We start from the raw sequence: 25011 nt of genomic DNA, 5'->3' as shown, positions 1-25011 counted from the left end.
TCACGTTTTTCTATTAGTCATTATTGATATGTCCTTTTTTTGGCCTGAGGTATTTTCCTGTCCAATACTGATTTAGCAAATATTATCAAATGTTTAAGAAAATTGTTTTCAAGGGAAGGAATGCTTAAGTCTATTTTATCGGACAATGGCGTCCAATTTATCTCTAAGGAAATGAAAGAATTTTTAACTTCATGTACACAAAAAAAAATTCTCTCTATCATCCCGAGGCCAATGGGACGGTAGAGAGGTTTAATAGGGTCCTTAAAGAGACCATTACTCTTGCTACATCTCTGTCCTTAGATTGGAAAGGTGAAGTTCTAAGAATAATTGAAGAATATAGAATAACACCTTATTCCACCACAGGGAAGACTCAATGTTTTCTTTTTTACAGAATACTCAACACGCATTCTGAACCTTGTGGGGTCAATAATTATAGTTTAAGCAGGGATAAAGAATGTGTGTGTAATGATGATGATCTCAAAGGAAAGGTAGAGCATAAGGTTCTGCAAAGAAAATTTCATTTTGATAGGACAAAATCTGTTAAATTGTTAAAAGTTAATATTGGAGATATAGGTGGCTATTAAAAAACCTGGGCTGATTGGCAATGTATGTCCTAAGTATTTTAAACCCATGCTAGTAATTAAGGTTTTTAGGAATGCTGTGAAGACACAAAACCATCGTGTGTGGAGCCTCAACAGAGTTGTCATTTTGAAAAATGGACATGTTGACTTGGATGATGGGAAGCTTAATCATGGTTCGGAACTTCCTAAGAATTCAGCAAGAAAGAACCAAGCTGCTCCTGGTTGTGATCTCGGGCGGTCATCAAGGATATCCAAATACCCACGTTATCGTAAGGAGTATGTTTAGCATTTCATCTTTGTCATAATTTTGTATTCCTTTTATGCTTTAGGTTAGAGTTTTTTTCTTGTAGTTTCTGTTTAATTTTCTTTATTATTTTTATTTCTTCTCATTTTGAGGAAGGGAGATGTGCTGTATTCTCCTCTTTCTTCCTAATATGGTTTCCAGGCATGACATAATAGAATGCATGACTTAGTAGAAGGTCATAGTGTTGTGAATTGAACTAGGACAGTTGCTGTTGATCTGGGAAGCAGGTTGGATGGGATCTTCTGTTGAGAATAAACCTACTCTCAAATCTACTTTGCCTGAAGCCTGCATCTTTAATTACTACACAGTGCTTTTAAAAGCTTTTGCAGGGCTATGTGTAGAATTGTCATAGGATCTCCTTGTGAGATTTACACATGAAAGTGGTCAAATATACTAAAGCTACCACACAGCACAATACAACTGTGGCACCTTCTGCTTACTATTGAGAACTGCACCCCCCCTCCCTCTGACTGATCAACCACTGAGTAAAGTAGCAAATGCCTATTTGGTAATCACTGACCCATTGTCATCAGACCAGTACATTTGGAAATCTCACCCCTCCTCCAACACTGGTGAAGGGTAATACGGCAGAGGCATTAACAGAGACAGATGAGGCATTAGCTTTATTCTCAACCTCTACAAGACTGTATATCTCTTAGAAAACAACAGAATGGACGGGCTTTCCAGTAGGGAGCAGGACAAGGTTTAGGTGGCGATGGAACTTAAAATTCCTATTGCATCAAAAGAGTTCACCACCCCGTGCAATGGTGGGGCCATACATCCTCTCTAACAACAAACCTAATGATTGTCACCTCTGAAGCAAATAATAAATTACCTAAATACCAAAATACCATTAAAAATTGTCACAAAAAATTGTCAGGTATCAAAATATAACCCACAAGCAATGACACATGTGTGTGTTGTTTTTGTTACATTTGAGAATTCCTTTGTATTTCAATATTTCACATTCATTACTTAAGTTTTAGATAGTATTAGATTTTGTAAGACAATAGGTCTCATGCTAAGAGACTAGAGCTATGTTTCCAACCTGATATAGTAAATCAAACCCCTGTTGGAAAGGTAAGGTTTTATAACTGTTCACTGTAATACCCTTTATTTCTATTAAGCAAATTGTTGCTTTATTATTTACTTGAAATATTTTTGTGGGCCACTTTCTCCACTCCGTTATTGCTGGTTGCCTTAAAGTACACTCATTTCATCACAGCAGATTCCATACAGTGAAGCATGTCATATTTAAAATGGCACTTTGTAGTAGGAGCCCAAAATACTAACTGCATAGGAGGGTCTGCAGGGGCATAGGTATCAATAACACAACACACACTTTGGCACTGGACCCCAAGAGTGTGAGAGGCACATGGGACTCTAAACTTAACCTTTTTATTACCACCAAACAGCAATTAGGGGCCCATTTGATTTGCTTGCAGAGTTATTTGTTATCTATTGAGGGAGATACAGGGGCCTGGATTAACTATACTGGGTGGTATCTCTAAAAATAATGGGGTCTGCAAGTTATTTCTCCAGGAATGTGGAATAACACACAGGCATGTTAATACTGGGTCCAATACTGCATGTTTGCTCTATTCTGGGGGAAATTGCGGCCCCGGATCTGAAAACATTACCCCCGCTTGGATCAATTGCTAAAGGTTGTTGTGTTTTTTCTTTTCTCGGTGGGGGGAGTAGAAATGGGCAGGGGGCCACAGGAGGGCAGGTTAGTCTACTTTAGGTGAGGAGAGCTTCTTCCCCTCTCCTCAAGGATGCATGGCGGGGCAGATGCAGCAACTGCCCAGACCCCCTGAGGCTCAGCAGCACAGTCTGGGCACATACACATCTGGAGTTTGCAAACCCAAATATTCTGGGCCTGGACACCACAGGAAAGACGTTGACCCTTAGGGTGCTCTGGGCAGTTCGTAATGAGGCCCATAGTATTTGGCTCATGTCTATACAATCTTAAATGCTGAGCCAATGAATGCAGCTCCTTTGCATTGATTACATTTGGAGCGGATTTGTTGATCCCACTGTGGGCAGAAAAATATTTAAAGTCATATATAATGTTTCAAGTTCTACAGAAAAAAGAGCAAATATGCAGCCTTACACCAGCACCACACACATTTCTCAAGCGCTTAAAATATTATTAATTACAAGTAATTTTAATTTGGTTACGGTCAGACACTAGCATACAGTTTTCTACTTGAGTTTTCCTAATCTCTAATATGAGTATAATTCCAATAAAAAAAGTATTACCCAAAGAAGTCAATGATGTTCTTGAATGTCGAGTAGAAGGTTTTGTTGCTGGGCTGTGAGGTAGTCAAATGAAAATATAAAAACAATTATTGAACATACCTCTCAAATGTCTATAAATAAAATTAACAATATTTAGAATGGAAACAGCACATGAAAATGTTATGATTGTTTCGATTTTCTATTGTTTGATATATCTTCAAATAATATTTATTCGGATAAGAATATCCATAAAAGTACAATTCGTCACCAACAAAACAGATACAATAAATGTTAAAAACATATAAATATACATTATCATCCAATACAAATACAAAACACAGATAAAAACATGATAAAAAGGGTTGGATGGGCCTAAGGACTAGCAGCTTAAATGGCATTGTGCAAAATATAAATCGGAACAATTTGTGCAAATCAACCAAAGGTTTCAAGTAAAGTGCGATAATGTGCAGTCGGGCTTGGCAATGCAAACGATTTTAGATAAATCCGTGCAAAGTCAGCAATAATTTACATGAAAATACATTGATATTCAATGAAGCAACGATATCTTCCGAATGGATCCCGAAATTATTATACACTGGGGCAACCTACAATAAAGTTAAAATAATGATTGAACAAGGTAATGGGTGCATACAACATTAAAATTCATACATTGAGGCACGAGAACGTACTGCAGCTTGGAGGAATGTGCTTACTCGAAAAATCAGATCATCGCTTCCTAGTTTTAGTATTTCAAGATATGCAAATTCAAAGTCCATAATAGCCCGAGCTTTAAAATATGGTGCGTGGTACCGTTTAGTATATCTTACATAAAATTTACAAAAAAGTAAAAAATGTAACAGAGTTTGTTTGCTACCAGTGCCACAGGTGCAGTTCAGTATCTCTAAATTATTATTAAAGCCTATTGGAAAGGAGAGTGAATATTTAATGCTTCCATCCCTGAGGCGATAGAGTAGACTCCTTTTCCATCTCCCCATATTCTTCCTAAGATATTGTTGTAGCATATAATGTTGAGTACTTGGTGTCTCCAAAAGGGGCATGTTTCTAGCAATCGATGGTTTAGGATGCTCAATATCTTGTCTTTCTTTACGATACAAGTCATAAAGTGCTCCCCTGACTGATCTTATATTTATACCTTCCGCTGCTAATGGACGTGAAAAAATGTGCTCCATGTTCACGCTAGCTAAACTATATTTTACTGCGGCTAGCCAGGGTATACAGCCACCTTTGTCGCACTTGAGGCAATCTATAATTATTTCTCTGGTTAAAATTGCCGCTGGATTCTGCCATATTTTCAACCAGAATATCGCTGGGCGTGACCTAATAAAATCCTCCACATATTGTTAATTCAATTCCTTGTGGCATATATAATTGGGAGATGATATTAGCTCACCAAGGATTTTCCTGCAGAATCTGTTCTCTTCAATTTGAATCCCACTACAATTTGCATGCCCCCAGACTCCGGCACCATAAGTAGCCGTTGGCACAAATTGCGATTTGTATATCTGAATCAATGGTACCACTGCCTCCGATTGTCTTGGTTGCCGAAGACTGATAATAGAATTTACCGCTTTAGTAATTTTACTTCTTCCATGGGCCGTGTGGGCTTTCCATGAACCAGATTCTGAGAAAACTAAGCCCAAATAGGGAAAAGTGCTAGTGCATGTCAACAGTTCGCTGCCTGCTGAAATTGATTTAATACAGTGTTTTTTCGGCCCACAACTCATTATATAAGACATTTTAAAATTAGTACAAAGATCAAGATCTGCCATAAAGGACACAAATCCCATGACTAAAGTGCAAAATGCATTGGGCGTGCGACCCATAAGAACCGCATCATCTGCATATAAAAGCACGGGCAGTAGTTTGCCATTAATTTTGGGTACATCACTAGACATTTTTCACAGGGAGTTATGTAATTCATTTATATAAAGGATAAAAAGCAGAGGGGCCAGAACACAACCTTGTCTGACCCTTTGGCCAATGGTGAAACTTCCCCGTCATTACTTATCCTCACCCGTGCCTTCAGATCCCTGTGCAAATACGCCAAAAAACAAACCAATGCCTCAATTAACCCATAATTTAAAAGAATTTCCCATAAACGTGACCTGTTAACAAAATCAAATGCTGAGGATAAATCCATAAAACCCAAATAAAGTGGAGCTTTTTGTGCAACCCTATATTTCCCCAAGTTTAGGCACTGTTCCACAGTTCCAACATTGCTTCTAAAGCCCAGCTGGCAACAATTTAAATTATGGTTGTCTTCCGCCCAATTCCTAATTCTATTAAAGACAACCCTTCCCAGGATCTTCAAGGTGTTATCTATCAAAGAGATAGGGTGGTAACAGCTGGGGTTGGATCAATCCCCTTTTTTAAAAATGGGCACGATAATACTAGTCGACCAAGTGCTCGGGATGGTTGCATTAGTCAAATTGTTAAAAACATTACACAAAAGGGGAGCCCAAAAGTCTGGTTCCTGTTTTATAAGATCAATAGATAGCCCGTCCGGGCCTGGTGCTTTATTCCCTAGACTTTGTTGTATAGTCTCTTCAACTTCAGATATTGTTATAGTGACCTTTAAGACTTGGGTACAAATATTATTGCTGGTAGTTAAGGAAGTGGTATAAATTCCAGCAAAGTGCTCCTCCCATAGCTCGCTAGATATGTTACAGCTTATGGGGGTGATATTTATATCCATGGACTTCATGCTTTTAACTTCCTTCCAGAATCCATTTGTATCCTTTAAGGAGGCAGCCTTGGCTAGATTATCCCAGCGTACTTCAATAACTCATCTGAGTATATCTTAGTAGCTTTGTTGGAGCAGGCTCTTAATGATCTAACTAAAGTTATATCCCTGGGTGAAGCCGCTAATGCTTCACGCAGATCTCTATTGGCCTGCGAGCAAGAGCTATCAAACCACCTGGCATTCTTGCCTATATTAGTGATAGGTTTAGAGATTATAAATTTAATGCCAGTGCATAAACCACTGAAGGCCTCAATAAACTCCCCGCCTATGGAGCTGCTTGACAAACATATATCTACAAGTACGGGATACGTTCTTATCATACCTACAAAGAGGGCTTTATTGTCTATCCCCTTCCATATCAACCTGAGCTTGTCGGTAGATACCACCAGGTTTTTAGACCCTATTTCCCTTTGTGCAATGAATTTAGAACGAAGTCTACTTGTTGTTAGAATGGGGTTATGGTCGCCTTGGCTGGTACATAAAACATCAGCCTTTACCAAAAAAAATTCCAATGAGCATGATATAAAAACATAATCTATGATGGATGAAAAGCCACGTCCTCTATAGGTAGGCAATGGTCCCTCAGTTGGGTTTACACCAGCCTTTTCCATTACATTAATCAAATTACGGGGGGATAGAAAATTACAAAGTTCCTCCCCTCTTCTGCATGGGATCGCACTAACTGGGGTAATGATGATATTATCAATAGCACTAAGCAATCGAGCATTAAAATCCCCAGCTAAGAGTATTCCATATATTTTGTCATACCTCTGTTCATCATTTAATTCATCGATAAATTCAAACAATTTAATAAAATTTCTATTTGGTAGTGACGTGAAATCATTGTTATAAAAATTAATTAAACATATCGAGGCCCCCCGTGTGTAAATAATGGCTTGGAAATTTATATTGTTTGTCATTACAGGTTTTATACTGCCCTCAGCCGATATTTTTAACCATGTTGATAACCCCCCACATGGTCAACCTGTTTTTTGTCTATCTACAATACTATTATGACACACGAACCCTTCTAAAAACAATTCATTTTTGCACCACGTCTCCTGGAACATCAAGATGTCGTAAGTACTAACCAAGTCAACCCACTCTGTGGAATTCAGCTTAGATCTTAACCCTGCTATATTCCAGCTTAGAACATTTAAATTCAGATCTGGAGTTGTGGGTTCACTAGCACCTATACATGTTATTAAGGGATCTGCTGTCTCAGATATAATAGAGGACTGGTGGTTAGGTAGTCAATCCTGGCTCTCCAAACTGGACAGCGCAGCAAACCGGTTCTGTAAGTTCCATGTTGGTGTAAAGGGATTGCGTGGGCCCTCTGAGCAAGACAAAACAGTAAACCGATTCTGTGTGTTCATGTTGGTATAGGGGGGTTACATGGGCCTAATATATATATTATTGCATTTATTGAGCGCACAGCTACCCGGAGGTTTCCCGGCGCTTGCCTTGGGAACCCGTCCTGGCTTTTCCCTGTGAGATAGCCCCTACAGGGCACCCCCAAGGTGAAAGCCAGGCATCCCGCCGCAGGGGGGCCGTTGTGGAGATTAAGCAAGCTTAATGCCCAGAGTTGCAGAGTGAGAACCCATGATTAGAGCAGGCACCGAAGCGAGAATTATCGAGTCCGTGGACATTTGAGCTCAAGACCCTGCCGCGTCGGGAATTGAACCCTGGTCCTGGGTCTGACCTCAGCTTCCGGGTCTGCCTGCTCTACACCGTGAGCCACACTTCTCCACAATGGGGGTTTGTAAAAAAAGCCCAATGGTAAGGATTGTATACGGGTTGGGACAGTACAATAGTTAACTTGTGCTTGCAATAGCCATTTCACCAAAGGGGGCATCTAAAATTTATAATTATACAATCACCTGGGATATTCTTTTCTGAAAACCCCACCCAACCTACACCTCGCACCATTAAAATCTCATTGGCGTACTCCATCCCTAAGCCTTTATATTTTATTAACCAATCGGTACCCTTGTTTTTAAGTTGTTCCCAAGATTCCGATTGGTCTTTCTTCAAGGTAGAGACGCCAGCTAGGATTAAAAAGTATGGGCAGGCTTCTGGGGGTAAATTAAGAACATCTTTAGCCAAAATATGAATATCTTTCGGAGCAATTGCTCCACCTATGGGCACTGAGACAGATAATGCGGGAGAAGCTGACACTGGGATCTGTGGCTGACTATTACTAATGGTCCCATTGCCAACTGTTACTGCGTTTGGTAAGGGCATCAGAATGGGGGTAGATTTAGGAGGGTGACTATCCTTAGAATTGCCACGCTTGTCACAAGCAGCGTTAGCAATTGGGGGTGTACAGGTACCAATTGTCCTTGACAGGCCATGGACAGTTGCACCCATTTGTTTATTGCCCCCCACAATTTTATCAGCAATGGTGACATCATTTTTCTTTGTGTCTGGTTTTTTAACCAAATTTTCCAATCTGTCCAACCCTTTGAACAAAGCATTAAATTGTTTATCTATTAATGTTTTTAATCGATCATAAACCGAATCCGTTATGGTATCAATCGAAAAGTCCCCCGGTCTTCCCTGTATTCCATATGTAATCATATCGTCAGTTTGTGTATAGGCCGAGTTGATACCATCTGCAACTGTGGTCAAGTCCACAGTAATATTCGGTGTTTGCTCCGTTGGACCTGTTGTGGCAGTAGTCGCTCCTCCCTTCCACCTACTTTGCGGGGTGGGTTGAGTTTTTGAGCGAGCCGGCTGTTTCCTTTTGCTAATAGTAGGTTTGGTTACTCCTCTTTTCCTCTTTCCCCCTGCTATTTTGGTAGCCGTGGTAGGAGTGGACAAGTCCCCGCTGCTAACATCGATTTGTGACCCCGATTGGGATACTATGTTGACTGTATCAGCATCAGTGGTTTCAGACTCAGTCTCGAGGTCCTTGGATAACATATCACACTGTCTGGGGGTGGTAATCAGGACTTCTGGGGACAGTGGAAAAGGGATAGATAAGTTACCCTGTTCTGATCAGCCCAATGAGTGTCGATGGGGTGCCGGTAGGCTCATAGAGAGTCTTCTTTCAGTTAACTCGATCTCAGCTGAGACCATGTCAACGGCCTCTATAAGCATACTTTCAATAGTGGTCACAGTCGAGGGTTTAGAACCAGATATTGCTGTACGTTTCCCCATGGTGTAACAATGACTCTCACCTTCTGATGGTGCTTAGGGGGATGGCCCAGCCCGGCCTCGTCCGGCCCCGGACGGCCACAGACGGTCCCGCCCTTGTCCCGGGCTTCTCCCGGCAGCGCCTGCACGCGTCCCGCGATGCGGGAGGAACGACTCTCCTTTGAGCGCCTCCGGGCGCGGGAGTGGGTGGAAGTGGGCATGGGTAAGGCTGCAGAGGGAGCTGGGAGCTGTAGTCTTCCCCCTCGGCGGCCACGAAATGGTATCAGCAGCGGCGGCGAGGGAGACCAACAGCAGGTAGCCCCGAGCTCCACAAGACGTCCGGGCAGGTAAGCAGTACTCCGGGACAGTGACTGCCCCACCAGTTGTACTGTCAATATATCATTTTATAATGTTTGATATACTTCAAGAAGCATGTAACTTATGCATAAAGAAAACTTAAAAAACAAAAAAAAGCTTGTCGCACAGAAATACTAAAGTTTGATTTCACGACAATGATGTGGAAGTGGTGACGAAATACAAATAAAAAAAGATAACCGTTATCTGCTAGTGTTAAAAAATGTGTATGGTGAGAAGTTGTTGGGTTGTTTTGTACTTCTATGCTTACCTACAGTGTTATCCAGCTTACATCCGAACTTTAACTATTTCCGTTACCATGCCATTTGTCTCTGTGTGAGTAATGCACAAAGTATATGAAGACAGGAAAGGGAACACAGTGACATGCACCATTGAGACAAGATCCTCAAAAACTGAGGGCCTCATTTTTGTTTTTTTCCTATTGCCGTATAACGGCAAAAGAAATGGTAATTGTGCAGGAAGCAAAACATCCCTACACAAAAACAATCAAAAGAGGCTTTTTCCTCTTTCTATGTGTGCTGCAGAATGCTGCACACACACAAAAAGGAAAAACGAGGAGAAATAGAAATATTTCTCCTTGTTGTGCTAAGCCTCCCCTGGGGAGGCGTAAGTTTTTGACGCTGCTTCAGACATACGATTTCTCGTAAATCTGGGGCAGTTTCAAAAAGCCATGGATGTTGCTGGGAATGCCTCCAGCAACACCCATGGAACACCCCTTTCACGTAGTTTTCTGCATGTAGGGGGCATATATTTATAAAGGAAATGAAAAGCCACGTAACGTGGCTTTATGTGGTCTTATAAATATGCCAGTGGCACATTGCGCCACTGGAACATCAAAAAAGTGACATACCGGCAACGCAATGAGGCCCTTATTGTCTAGCTGCCCTTGTGATGGATTAGCCCTCACAAAACCTGGCACATACTCTTTTCTTGAAGTTTGTACCCCTCTGCAATGCAAATACACTCATGTACCAATAATTTGGAGCAAGGGGGTTTTAATCCCAGGTTATGCCCCAGGGTTTGGTGAGCTGAAGATTTCTGCTGCATTAGGGTTGACCTTAAAAGCTGTATATCTAAGAACATAATTAAGATTTTGAAAGCATTTTGAATTCAGGAAGTTTGGTAGTGACTTTGATGTGATGATTCAGAGGACAGGACCAACTATCTGAGTAACTGTTTTCTTCTGGCGTCTAATTGGGTCATTTCCTGAGGGAAGTGTTTTAATGTCAGCTTAGCAAATAGCCCAGCTTGCGACTAACAGGACTCCTCAGGTTTGCTAGTATGCAATTTGTTGTGGTGTGGGATATCTGTAGGCAGTCAGTGAAAATGGCTTTGATTGTGGAGAACTGGGAGCGGGTATTTAATGGCAATAGCTGTGAACAAACATTGAAATGTTGATGCTCCGGGCTTCTACCTGTCATTAGAACATTGGAATGTTGGGAGCTCCATTGTAAACAATGGAAGCTCCCGGCTTATAATGGCTGGTATAAGCCTGGAGCTCCAACATTCCAATGTTTCTTTGTTCACAGCTCTGGCTGTGAACAAAGGCTTCAGGGAACCTGACGGGATTCCAATCCTCTAGCGCTCCCACAAGGCTTTGTTCTTTTTTGTTAGGACATTCTGTCCTCTAATGGCAGAATGTTCTAATAGCCTTATAGCCCTTCGTAGATGGGCTATACCGGCTTTTAAAGTCCCTCTCCCTTGTTAAAGGCCCTCTGGAGAGGGCCTTTAATAGCCGGTATAGCCCTCTACGGCGGGCTATAAGGCTATATTTGAATCCCAGAGCAATTCATTGTCTTCAATGGAGCACTCAACATTCCAATGTTCTAATTTGCTGTGGTGTAGGGTAACTGTAGGCAGTCAATGAAAATGGCTTTCTTTGTGGATAGCTGGGCCTCCATGCTCTAAGGTGCAGGCCTTGGATTGATGCCCCATCATGGCACAAACCACAGGAGGACTGCCAGTTGCAGATAGGTGCATGGCCTCCATATTTTTAGAGCCCTTGCTCTGCAGGAAGAGCTGGGCATTGGAAGCCGAAGAGGGTGGTACCCATGGGGACGTATGAGGAGTCGGAAACATTGCAAAGAAGGTGACATATGATGAAGCAGGACAACGGGTTAGGTCAATGTAAAATTATGTTACTAACCCGGTTGAGTGTTCAAGGACTGGCTTAGTACAAAATAATTTTCCAGCCAACTCACTTAGTCCTGCAGTACTTTGGAGCATGGTGCGGCCTACTGATTTTACTCGAGGAACAAAATATCGAAAGGTAAGGGCAAATAGGGAAGCATAGATTTACTATTTCCAACTCGACGATTTATTACCTTGACTATATATGTACCACATAGGCACATATATGTGGAGTTAGGTTTAGAAAATCTAGACATACTTACCTGTCAATATTTTGTTTGTGATGCTCGGTCCTCAATATTGTGTTCAATCAATACTGTAGTTTCGATATTCAGGGGGCACATACCGTCTACCATGCCAAAGCAGTGAGTTCAACAAGAAGAAGTGGCACTTTTAACCTGGATCAGAGATGGTGACAAGTGCATTTACATTTTTCTATGGTTTGATACATCTATAAACTGAGTCTAAAGCTTGAAGGCACAGTTTTCTTCAGTAAAAATGAAGCAGGCATCTGCCAAGTGTAATAAGACACTAGGCATGTGTCTGCTCCCGCCTGCCAGTAATTGCAAAAACTATATTTTTTGTTGGCATCCAATTGCCGTTGATATTAGCAACATGCCCTCTAAGTAGTGAGATGGCTGATTGCAAGGACATAGAAGTGACTCAACCTTTCATCCTTCTGGGGTCGGTGATCTTACTACCTTTAACATTATGCTGAGAACAAGAGAGAGAGCAAGGTAGATAAGGGAATACGTCCTCTTCCCCTTATAAGAACTGAATACAACAACGTGGACGGACCCGTGGGTTTATCCTTGGAAAATATCCGACTTGCTATGAAGTACTAGAGTGCAGGAGACCATTAAGGTTGTTAAAAGAACCTTCACCCACTAACCTGGTTGGTGGGTGAGGGTGAGGAGAACCCCGGCTCAGGGATCCATTTGATCTTGTTTATGTAACGAACAATGTCGTTACCACCCTGTGGGTCCGTAAGTATAGTCATCTCACCACATGCACAGCACACCTTAGCGTGTGTGCTGAAGATCACCCATTCACTCACGTGGCATCAAAAATGTTTTTTCTGACACATCACGATTTATACTATCACGGTCCTGAAGAAAGTCTAATTTAATTACAGAGAGGCTGAAACATGTTGATCTATTTTTAGACAGAGATATAGAAGATCATTTTTATCTACATAATATCTCATTTTGATTTTAATGTGTCCTAAGGCCCTATAAATAAATCACTACTTGTTTCGGCACTTATGAGACATATTTAACTACACCGCTGTTCTGAAGACACTTTTTCACACTCACACCTTCACTAAAAATCCTGCTCTGCACGCGTTTTAGCACAGCAAGGTTGCATTCGGAGGCCCAGCTGGGAACCTTATGATGAAGCATGCCACCAACCAGGTTGGTGGTTGAGAGTTCTTTTAACAACCTTAATGGTCTCCTGCACTCCAGCACTGCATTGCAAATCGGAAATGTTCCAAGGATAAACCCACAGATCAGTCCACGTTGTTGTATTCAGTTACTATTAACATTAGCCAATAGCTGCGCCTCTTATCTGCCTGCCATCTGCATCGCTTTTAGAAAACAGAAATGTGCTATGATGCGCTATGTAAAAAACAAGTTAAGCGCGTTATGTCTAAATCCGAAGTTCATGTCCTTCTTTTAAACTGCAATAATACACTTTAGAAAAAAACCTATACGATTATTGTTTTGACTGAAATAATGCACCTAATATCATCGTGCACCTATACTCTGCATCCTCCCTTTAAGTTTACCATGTGTGAGTGAAGGCTGGCTACAGAGTATGTTACTGTCAGTGTACAGTGCATGGAGCTACCGCCTCTAGGCACTAGACGGACTCCGGACTCCGTACCTGTTGAGTTGAGCTTTATCTGACTCGTTCCCAGGAGGGCCTCCCCCGACTGGAAGGACAATGGAAGGCGGATTCAGTGCTCTCACTTCCGGAGAAGCAGCCTGCAGACACAAAACATGCATGTTACCAGAAGGCACCCTGAAATACAGACATAAAACAGAGCAGACTCCAGGACTCCCCGAAAGGCAGCCTGCACTCAGCTGTTGGCAGAAATATGACCTATGCTGTCATTCTTAATGAAAGCACACAGTAAATCCAAATTACATTTTAGAAATTGTTCACTTGATGAATAGTTTGTACCCATGGGCCTATTTTGAGAGACACAGCTACGGAAAGTTGTTGCAGTCAACTCTCGTCTGCAGCCCATTTTTATCCGATAGGCATGAATCACACCCTGAAACAACGCACTTCAATCCGAGGTTTGATCTGCACCCCACACTTATGAACAGCGTTGGTCGGATTTGCACAGGACATAAGCGACGAAAGGCCAGGAACAGAATTGCAAAAAACCTTAACTCAACAGTCATTTTGCTCCTGCGGAAATATCAGTATGACACCCGGCCTCACATCACAGAGGCTCACAAAGGAGTGGAAAAACAGCATTCCAAGCAAGGCCTATCTGACAGAGCACCTGGGCTGCCCAAATCCTGGGTTTACCAAATTCACTCGTCAGCAGTCTGCCCAGTCCAGGATTTTCTTTGCATCCTTGTATTCTAATGTGATACATCGAACTACAAGTACCAGCATGCAAATTAAAGTGTTGGAGAGTATGAGCAGCTTATGCGTGGATGACTGCTGAATGAACTGCCGGGGGTCATCAGTGCAAACAGATGCTTTCCGTGTAGAGCTGTTTAAACGGCTTAATGAAGAACTTTTTTAACACGATACCATCATCATCTTGGCCAATGGCCAGATCAGTGTTTTTAAAAGAAATGTAAACCACACAGCCCTGGGTCACGCTGGCCTACCGTACTTTTATAGGAAGACACAAAGATCAAGGTATGTTTATAGCCAAACCGACCTGCTGCGGTAATTTATTAGAGCAACATGGATTTCAACAGGGCACCGTTTTTCATATACAAATGTCTCAGACGCACTGACAGCCTGGGATGAGGCATCAGGGAAACATTTATAAACAAGATGTTGCAGGATCTCATTATTGTCAGCACATGGAAAATGTGCTTGAATAAAAATATCACCTCTGTGATTTGAATGAGTACTAATGTTTTACAAAATCAAAACGTATTAACGATGCTAAACAATAAGCTTTCAATAACAGTTCACATATAGTCAACATGAAGAAATATAGCTGGAGAAAACTACTATTGTTTTTTTAAATACTTTTGTTTGAGTTTAATTTACTACTGCTTTTTATGCTTGGGTTATACACTATGAAATCCGTCAAATCATGAGAGTTTGAAGTATATTGCGCTCCCCAATGTTGTTGTGTGTTTTTGTGGCATTGTAGTCTCATAATCCAACATATTTTTTCATGAAATAAAAAAAAGAAATGTGTAATTGACGCCCATGCCCATAGCGTGTGTCGATACTCACTCCATGTGTGTGCTCTTTTTATATATGGTCATACATTTTCATGCCATTCAGTATACCTCAGCTCCATTGGCAGTTTACAGCAATGTGGCCCCCAAAATCACAGCATAAACAGGCAACATTCTAATCTACACCTCAAATCAGGGGCCAGACATGCCGGACATTGAATCACTGCAAAAATAACAGGTGATGGACAGAATGCAGAACAATGTCATACATTCACCCCAGTTCAGACATCGCCATATGCAAATCAGCCTTGACCCTGTGCCTCATGGGAACAGTCCAGCCCGAACTGCCAAGCCATGTCTTTCCTGACCAGAATCAAACATCCTAGGACCGGTTTCTGGCTATCAGCCGTCTTCAGCCAGGATAGCTTGACTCCAGTGGTGTGGAGAGCATGGGACTCACGTCTGAGCATACACATCCCACTCGGGTTGACAAATGCAAAAATAACAGGTGATGTACAGAATGCAGAACAATGTCATACATTCACCCCAGTACAGAGATCTGGGTCTAAATCCAACGTTTTATTGCACTCCACACCACCCCAGTTAAAGACATGGCCATATGCAAATCAGCCTTGACCCTGTGCCTCATGGGAACAGTCCAGACAGAACTGCCAAGCCATGTCTTTCCTGGACCAAAATCAAGCATCCTAGGACCGGTTTCTGGATATCAGCCGTCTTCAGCCAGGATAGCTTGACTCCAGTGGTTTGGAGAGCATGGGACTCACATCTGAGCATACCCATCCCACTTGGGGTGACAAATACAAAAATAACAGGTGATGGACAGAATGCAGAACAATGTCATACATTCACCCCAGTACAGAGATCTGGGCCTAAATCCATAGTTTTTTGCACTCCACACCACCCCAGTTCAGACATGGCCATATGCAAATCAGCCTTGACCCTCTGCCTCCTGGGAACAGTCCAGCCCGAACTGCCAAGCCATGTCTTTCCTGGACCGGAATCGAGCATCTTAGGACCGGTTTCTGGCTATCAGCCGTCTTCAGCCAGGATAGCTTGACTCCAGTGGTGTGGAGAGCCTGGGACTCACGTCTGAGCATACCCATCCCACTCGGGGTGACAAATGCAAAAATAACAGGTGATGGACAGAAAAGAGAACAATGTCATACATTCATCCCAGTACAGAGATCTGGGCCTAAATCCATCATTTTTTTGCACTCCACACCACCCCAGTTCAGACATGGCCATATGCAAATCAGCCTTGACCCTGTGCCTCATGGGAACAGTCCAGCCCGAAATGCCAAGCCATTTCTTTCCTGGACCGGAATCAAGCATCCTAGGACCGGTTTCTGGCTATCAGCCATCTTCAGCCAGGATAGCTTGACTCCAGTGGTGTGGAGAGCATGGGACTCACGTCTGAGCATACCCATCCCACTCGGGGTGACAAATGCAATAATAACAGGTGATGAACAGATTGCAGAACAATACCCTACATTCACCCCAGTACTGTGGAGTGTTACTGTTAAAAATAAGACTAAAATGGGATACCCATTCATCTTCAGTAATATTAGTGCCAACTGAGATGCCGCCTACCATGTCAAATAAAGGTTTATTTATGATGCCTCAGAATTTTTCACTATTACCGAGGGTGTTAGGATCTAACAAATCTTGCCAAATATTATCCCTCACTTCTGCCTTGCGCTTAGCCAAGGCCTTTTTGTAAGACAGGTGTGATGCCCTAACCAGTATAGGGTCTATAGGGCTTAGCTTCAGGGCCGCCTTTAATTCACGGCAATCTTTTGAGCAGGAATGGTCAAGCCATTTGGGGTCCCTACGAACAGGGCCAGACGATGGTACAGTTAGCATTTTGCCTACTTTTGATACAATACCATCGAATGCAAGAAGGATGTCTGGGGGAAGAGATACAGAGGACGCGCACAGTGATAACTCGGTAGCACAAGATTTATGAATCTTGTCATAAAGTTGGTCCGAGTTCACCTTGGCCCATTTAAGGCGGCGCCTCCATCCGTACATTTAAGGACACCACAATTAGGTTTCTTTTCCCGTAATTTTAGAAGGTTACCACACAGTGAAATACAGACTGGATTATGATCACTGAGTGCGTTCTCCTGAATTTTAAATCCTACTATAGTTGTATAAAGGCCACTAGAGAGAAGAATATGGTCAATAAAAGATCCCCCGAGTAACCTTTAAATGTAGTAACTAGTTGGAAGCTACAATCATCCACCAGTGACATGGCAGAGATTAGGTCAAATTCATTCATGAGTTGGTTCAAAATGTCCCCCCGACCAGAGTGTTCAAAGTGAAGGCCCCCCATCCTGTGACAACCCAATGATCCAATTGCAGTGTTCTTAGGGTTCCCACAAGGGTGTACATTAAAACCCCCCATAATCAGAATCCGATGGGAGAGGTGTAATCACAAGAGGCTCTCGCAGTGGAGCCTCCCAAAGTTGCCCAAATCAACAAGCCTACACTCCCCTTTTGGGTTTACGGCGTTATAGAAGTTAATCAGGGATACCATTTCCTTACCTCTTTTAACCGTCACTGCTTGAATGTCAGTGTTACGAGTAGGTATTGTTTTGATGGTGCACATCAAGGCTAAATCAATGTACACAGCCAATCCCCCTTTAGCTCTGCCACTTCGTGACAGCTCTGCCGGTAAAAAGAAGCTTTTATATCCTTCTATAAATATGTCTTTCTCCACCAACCAGGTCTCTTGCAGGCATATCACAGAAAACGATTTTATAAAAGCTATCCAAGCCGGATCTTTAACCTTTCCTGCCAGCCCAGCGACATTCCAAGAGATAACATTATAAGCTGAAGCCTTGTTTTCGGCTGGAAACGGGGCTTGGGCTCCCGACATACTCCCTAAGAGGTCAACATTATTAACTGCGATGCTGACCCTCACAGGTGATAGGGGGGCACAGGATGTTTGGCTGCTTCGTGCCTCAGTCGCTCCCTCATGTTGTACTATTCACATGCCAGCCCCCGGCCCCCCTCCCTCTGCCACGGTGCCTTACTAAAGTCCAGTCCCCTTCCATGTCTAAATGGTGGGTTGCGGGGTAGAAATAAGTCAGTGGGAGAGATTGAATCGATGACCCATTACTATGGTGTATCCAGTTACAAATATGACCCACGGTACGAGGGTCCCTAAAGTTCACAAACACACAATCGCCTTGTATATTTTTTGGCCTATGCCCTACCCAGGATACCCTACGCACCATCAGGATTTCACAGGAGACATTACGGGGAAGTGGTCTGTTTCTATTAAGCCAATCCACAGCCTTATTTTTCAGGGACATAAATGATTCCTTATTCGGATCGCTTAGCTCAGGTACCCCAGTTAAAACTACCGTATACAGGCTTGACTCTGGTGGTAAATCAACTCTTAGCTTCCTAGAGGGCACTGAGTCGGATACATCCCGGGGGGTTTCAATAAGCTTAACAGCATCCGCCCCTATAGTTGTAATTACAGGTAATATCGCAGGAGCGGACGGCTTGGTTATAGATACATTTAATGTGGGTGGGGCTAAGGATGAAATAATAGCATGCAACACATCCCCCCCTGTACAGAATTCTGTTGAACATTACCCAAAGACATTCCAGATAACTTAATATTGTCCGCAATGTTCAGTGTTGCATCCTCGATCTTGGCTAATCGAAGCTCAATTTGTAGGAGCCTATCTTCAAATGATTTAAAAGAAGACTTAAGTAAAGAACCAAGTTTGGCGAGATCCTTCGGTGCCAGGGCCGTGCCATCAGGTTTAGACACATAAAGAGTAGGTACAGGCGGCGTTGGAGGCCCAATTGTCTCTGATTGATTCACAATCACAGTGCCCAGACCCGTTGATGATGAATTGTATTACAAGCTTGTTTGGCCAGTTTGGGCTTTCTGCCTCCAACAACATCGTTTTCCCCTCGCTTCCTCTTTGGTATTGCTCCATCTCGCCTCTCCTGCATCTGCCTGGTGTTTGGTCTCTCAGGTGAACTATAGTTAGACACTATAGTCGTATCTGCAGCCATGGATAATTGAAGCTGATCAGCTAATGAGGTGAAGTCCTGGGCCTGCGAGGTAGGTGGGTTATGTACAGTCACAGGAGCATCTACGATGTTTACTCGGGGTAGTGGCTCTAGGGTACGGGCATTAGCAAGATGTCCCATAGAGGATTTTTTCGCTAGGGCAAGATCTTGAAAAACCCGGCGCTCCATTAGAATGATCCCCTGATCGATGACTGAATTTGCCCCAATAATGAAACCGTCCAGTGTCCCTGTTAAGTTCCCAACAGGATTCACACCCTTGCTTCTGCTTTCGCGTGCTGACTTCTTACTGTACAAATGATCTACCAAGTTGGTACTTACAGTTGAACTTAATGTCGTAGATGTACCGGGCGTCACGTGAAAGTGGAGTGGCCCGGTCCGGTCTTCAACGGTCTCGAACGGGCTAAAACGGGCCCGCCCTTGGCCCGTGCTTCGCCCAGCTCGTCCCACGCGTGTCCCGTGCGCGTCCCGCGGTGCGCGGTTCAGGTGGTGATTATATGCACCTTGGCTGGGTTGGGCATTGCGGAAGGGGCAACTTTGTCCCGTTGGTTTTTGGGCAATGTGGTCTGCCCTCTGCTCCTGCACACAGAGTCCCAAGTTACGAGCGTTTCCCGCAGAGCGGGAAACGCAAGAAGTGACGATATTGCTCTGTGGGGAGTGCGTGGATCACCTCCAAGCCATGGCCCTCCTTGCTACTGCTTCAAACTCCACGATCTGCACAAGATATTTCCCCTATTTAGTCAAAATGCTATGACTACCCAGGGAAATACATTTCTTCTGAACAGTCCTGGATTGGTCCCAATTTCTCTTTTTCTGAAATGAAAACAGCCCTCTCTTTCTAGGTCTCGCCTGCGCAGCGGGCAAGCGCTGCTTTGGAGTGACCTCTTGGAATCACTCCGTACTTTCTTTGAAACTCGTGCATGTACTGCACTGTTTCCAATCAGTACTCATGCATGTACAGCGTTTACCTTGCGGGGCAAGCAGTGGCGCCATCCTTTTTTAATTATTGAGCCTGCCGCTGCTCGCTCCCTCAAGGTAAACGCTGTACATGGACTTCCGGCCGCGCTCCACATTGCTTGTTTTTCACCCTCCTCCCTTGATAAATGGCACAATAAAGTCTAGACTTGCTAAAGTTTGTGCATACACATCACTGAAATGGCCAGATGCATTGCCGTCGGTCTTGATGAGTTTGAGAAGTATCCCTGACAGAAGAACTGGACTGTCCCCACATGAAATTGTGATGGGAAGAACTAGAGACAGTCAACAGTCCCAGGAAATTAATTGATGAATAGAACTGATTACTTGATACTCGATTATTGCAAAGGATTGGCTGATGTAGTGCATTCTGCGTCTCATCAGGTTGGAGAAGTTTCAACTACAACACAACGAGAACAAGGCATTGATTTGAGCCCTGGAGAGTGGGTTCACATCAAGAAACAGGTAAGGAGGTTGTGTTTGGAACCTTAATGGCATGGGCTGTATCAAGTGATCTTTGTGACAACAACAGCAATGAAATGTGGTGGTTTGCCTAATTGGATACACGCAAGTCATACAAGAAGAGTCCCAAGTCTGCTTGAAAATAAAAGAGTCAGTGGAAGGTGAACAGAAAGAAAGTGAGAAACCTGAACAGACTGAGAATCAAGTAAAGTGGGCAAAAGCTACTGGGTCTCGTAATACTGTCATTGTTAAAACCAAAGAAGAGTTGTTCCCTGAAAGAAACAAAGTAAAAAGAAAAAATGATTCAGCTAAAAGAAGTTTCAAATCAAGTGAAATAGACATTGCTTCAAGAAAAAGAAAAAGAACAAGGAAAGGTGATAACTGGCCTAAAGGAGTCAAAAGACTGTAGTACACTTTGAATGAAAAAGTTCCAAATACCATAATTGAAATCTTTAGCCAATCCGGACAAAGTGATACTAAAGGTGAAGCAAATACAGTGAGAAGAACAAAAAGAGTTAAAGTTGCAAATTAAAAGTACACAGCATCTGAATGGACATATTTAGCTGTGGCAACAAACGTCTCAGAAGAAGAAATTCGTCATCTGAGCCACCCTAAAGGAACTGTGCTAAAGTAAAAGGTTGCAGAAAAAGAAACAGGTATTTTAAGATAAATCAAATGGAATAAAATTCTCTCAAAACCGAAGGTTCAAAAAGCGTGGGATACACACCTTTATCAAATGTTTTTTAGTTTTTTTTATTATTAGTTACTTTTTAATATAGATACAAAAAGGCTAGAAATGAGACTGGTAATCAAAATCAAGGCTTAATCAAGGAATCTTTGCTTGTTTTACGTATGTCCTTTTAATGTTGTTTATTTGGTTGGTATTCATTTTAATAATACCTAACTTTATGTATCCTACTGGAGTTAATATTACTAATTTTTTTTTTTTTTTGTAAATATTTTTATTAAACATTTCCAAAGATAATTTTTCCACATATTCCTGTATATGTTACAGCACACAACAGTTTCACAAGTGGTTGTATACATTACAGCATTACTCTGCTACATTGTGACATAAAAGATCCACCAAACATGTGTGTGATATGTACTACCCATTCCAATACAACAAAGCAAGGAAAAAGCGTCTATAGGATATTATGACGGCCTTCCATCCACTATCCTAGATTTAACCTACTATTTTTCCACTTTGTGATAGGATGCCATATTCTGTTACCTAGTAACTTAGCTCTCCTACCTTTCCTCTCATAGATTGCTTTTTCTAGATTGTACATAGAAAGAAGGCTTGCAATCCAAACTTGGAACGGGGGGGGGGGCCTTGTCCAACCAATTTCTTGCTATACATATGCGATAAACTGCAAGTGAGACAAAAATAAACTCTACTGGCAGAACATCTGCCGTGTCCCCCACCCCCAGTATGATTAATTCATCTGTGGGTTTAATCTTGATCCTAAATGATTTATCAAAAAACTCTTCGATAGCCATTTTCAAGGTAAACAATTGAGGACACTGCGAAAACATGTGCACAATATCTGCTTCAGTTGAATCGCATCGGGGGCATGTTATTCCAGTTGTGCCGCCCCACTGGGCGATTCTGGCCGGGGTGTGATATAGTGAGAACACTGTCTTAAAATGTTGTGATTGCAGGGTAGCAGAGCATAACACCGTTCTGCCCAGATCCAAAGATAACTGAAAGGTTTCTAGCCCTGACCCCAGTTTTTCTGACCATTTTTGTGTGTATTTCGCCCTTTCATCAGTTTTACTGTCTTTCAGTTCCGCATATAACTGTCTTATCGTACACTTATTAGCTATTTCTATGTATTCCATTACTTTACATAGTCCCAGCCCGCCAGACCGCCTTGTTTTTGCATTAAGAAACTTCTGGTTTGGAGATATTTGTAAAAACTATTATGTTCTAACCCGAATTTTGTTTGTAACACCCCAAACTGTAGCATGTTCCCCTGGCTATCAAGCAGATTCCCTATTTTCACTATACCCTTATTATGCCAGTCCCTCATGGTAGTGTCCCTGAAAATATCCCTCGGTAATGAGCAATTTGTATACAGTCGTGTATAATTGTTGTATCTTCCTAGACCAAATTTTTTTGTCATTCCTTTCCACGCCCTATAAGCTGCCTTTAAAGTCTTAAACCGTGTATGTTTAAAATAAGTGAAGTCGGTTGTGTTTAAAAACCCATTCTCTGCCCCCTCTCCCAATAATGTAGTATATACATTAGTAAATCCTGTCTTGGCTTCCGTTGTGTGTCCTGTACCTCCCCCACCTAGCAACCCCTGACAATACTGCATTACGGCAGCCCAATAATAAAGCCTAAAGTCCGGTGCCCCCCAGCCGCCTTTTTCTCTGGATACTGTTAGGTGTCTATAGGCTCTCCTTGTCTTCCCTTTGACCCAGATAAATTTGTTCAAGATCGCTTCCAGCTTATTGAACCATATGTTGTCAAAAAATAATGGGATAGACCTAAACAGATACAGAACTTTTGGGAATGTTACCATTTTTATTACATTGATCCGACCCATCAAGGTCAGATGCAAATTATTAATTCTTTCCGTATTTGCTTTTACTTTTGCTAACAGTGGACTCATATTAATTTCAACTAGCCTATCTAAGTCGGCTGTGATCTTAACACCTAAATACGTAACTTCGGGAGCTACTCTTATGTCCTGAAAGTTAACCCAGTTATTTTGTATAATTTGTGTTTTTCCTTTATTCAGTGAGTAGCCTGACACTGCCCCAAAAGCTACAGCCTCCTGTTCAATTTCTAGGATAGCCGACCCTGGTTCTGGGGTAACCACCGCCACGTCATCTGCGTAAGCAAGTGTTTTATATTCATAAGAATGCAACTTTATCGGGAGAATGTTAGGGTTCCCTTCCAGTCTACGCAGAAGGGGGTCAAGATATAAAGCAAATAACAGTGGTGATGCCGGGCAGCCCTGTCGTGTGCCGCGTCTTATACGTATTTCCACAGTATACCCTCTGTTTATCCTCACCTTAGCCGTAGGTTCTAAATACAGTGCCTGTATAGCCTTTATATAGCCTGTTCCTACCCCAAACCACTCCAAGGCCTTCCACAGATACCCCCAGGAGACCCTGTCAAAGGCCTTCTCTGCATCCAAGAAGATGGCCGAGGCAGGGTCTCCTGTGGCACCTGCAGCATCCAGTATGGTAACCATCTGCCTTGTGTGTTGTGTAGTCCCCTTTCCGGGTATAAATCCGTGTTGTGTTGTACATACCAGACCCTCAATTACCCTACTTAAGCTTTGTGAGAGCGCCTTGGAGTAGATTTTTGCATCGGCATTCATGAGTGTTATTGGCCTATATGAACCGGGATCCAAATGTGATTTGTTTTTTTTTCAGAATTACAATGATGTTTGCTCCAGCCCATGATTGTGGTACATTTTCCCCCCTCTGTGCTTGACTTAAGATTTCCAGCATGTCAATCCCCAGGGTGTCCCAAATTTTTTTATAGAATTCCGCCGGAATTTGGTCGGGCCTCGCTGCCTTCCCTGAGGGGAGTTTAGTTACTGCACTATGGACTTCTCCCAATGTCAATGGTAGCTCCAGTACCTCCTTATTCTCCTCGCTCAGTTCCTCATGAAAAGTTCCTGTTAAGTAGTCCTCTATCTCAGTTTCAACATTCCCCAGATCTTGGTCATATAGATCAGAATAGAACTCCCTAAACACCTCCCTCACATCTTCTACCTTAGTCACAACTTTTCCCCCTTTATCCTTAATTTCTTTAATTTCTCCCGCTGCCAAATTTTGTCTAATACGGACTGCTAGCATATGACCTACCCTCTCATTAAATTCGTAGCATTTTTCCTTTTTCATTAAATAGTTACTTGCCGCTTTATTTGCCAACTTTTCGCTGGCCTCTGCTCTTTTCAACTCTATCTCTAATAGAATCTCCTCGAGAGGTTCTTGGTTAATGACCGCTTGAATAAGCTGTTGTTCTAGTTCCATTAAGTCATGTAACCTATTAGTTAATTCGAGTTTTTCATTTTTACTCCTGTGGAGGGTATAGGCCAGTGTTTCCCCTCTTATCCCTGCTTTAAAGGTATCCCAGACCACTCCTGCAGATGCCGTGCCTCTATTAACTTCCCAGAATTGTCTAATCCATATCTTCATTCTATTTACATAATCTTCTTCCCTAAGTAACCCTCTTTCAAATGTCCAGTTATATTCTTTATAGATAGCACTGAGGTTCTGAGGGATAGTTAATACTAAAGGGTTATGGTCTGAAAAGACCCGAGGGAGCCTTTCTATTTTTGAGTCTGGTGCTAAGGAGCTAGTGACCAAAAAATAATCCAGTCTAGCGATAACCCTGTAGGGAGCGGAATAAAAGGTGCTGCCTGTTCCAATGGGATTGTATGCTGACCAAACATCAACCAATGCATTGTTAGACATTAAATTAGCAATAGCCCTTCGTGTTCTCTTTTTGCGATCACCCTGCATCCCCCCACCCAACAGACCCAACCCTGATAATCCATTAATGTTGAAGTCCCCGCAAAATATTACCGGTTCTGTCCACAATGCCAATTC

At 42.5% G+C, this 25011-nt stretch overlaps 1 protein-coding gene across 1 annotated transcript in view; it reads right to left on the bottom strand.

The window, feature by feature from the left end:
• Positions 1 to 24432, bottom strand: part of IRAG1 (inositol 1,4,5-triphosphate receptor associated 1) — a 434599-nt gene extending 410167 nt beyond the window's left edge. Inside the window, exons 1-3 of the mRNA XM_086950734.1 lie at positions 24037 to 24432; positions 13421 to 13521; positions 3148 to 3200 (exon numbers count right to left, since the gene is read on the bottom strand). Of these exons, the coding sequence (XP_086806860.1) occupies positions 3148 to 3200; positions 13421 to 13521; positions 24037 to 24432 (550 nt within the window). The remainder of the gene's footprint in view (positions 1 to 3147; positions 3201 to 13420; positions 13522 to 24036) is intronic.
• Between the last annotated feature and the right edge of the window lie 579 nt (positions 24433 to 25011).

The sequence above is a fragment of the Lissotriton vulgaris genome, unplaced genomic scaffold (assembly GCF_964263255.1).
Source record: "Lissotriton vulgaris unplaced genomic scaffold, aLisVul1.2 SCAFFOLD_998, whole genome shotgun sequence".
Lineage (NCBI taxonomy): Eukaryota > Metazoa > Chordata > Amphibia > Caudata > Salamandridae > Lissotriton > Lissotriton vulgaris.
The sequence above is the reverse complement of the archived record's forward strand: the minus strand, read 5'-3'. Positions and strand labels throughout refer to the sequence as shown.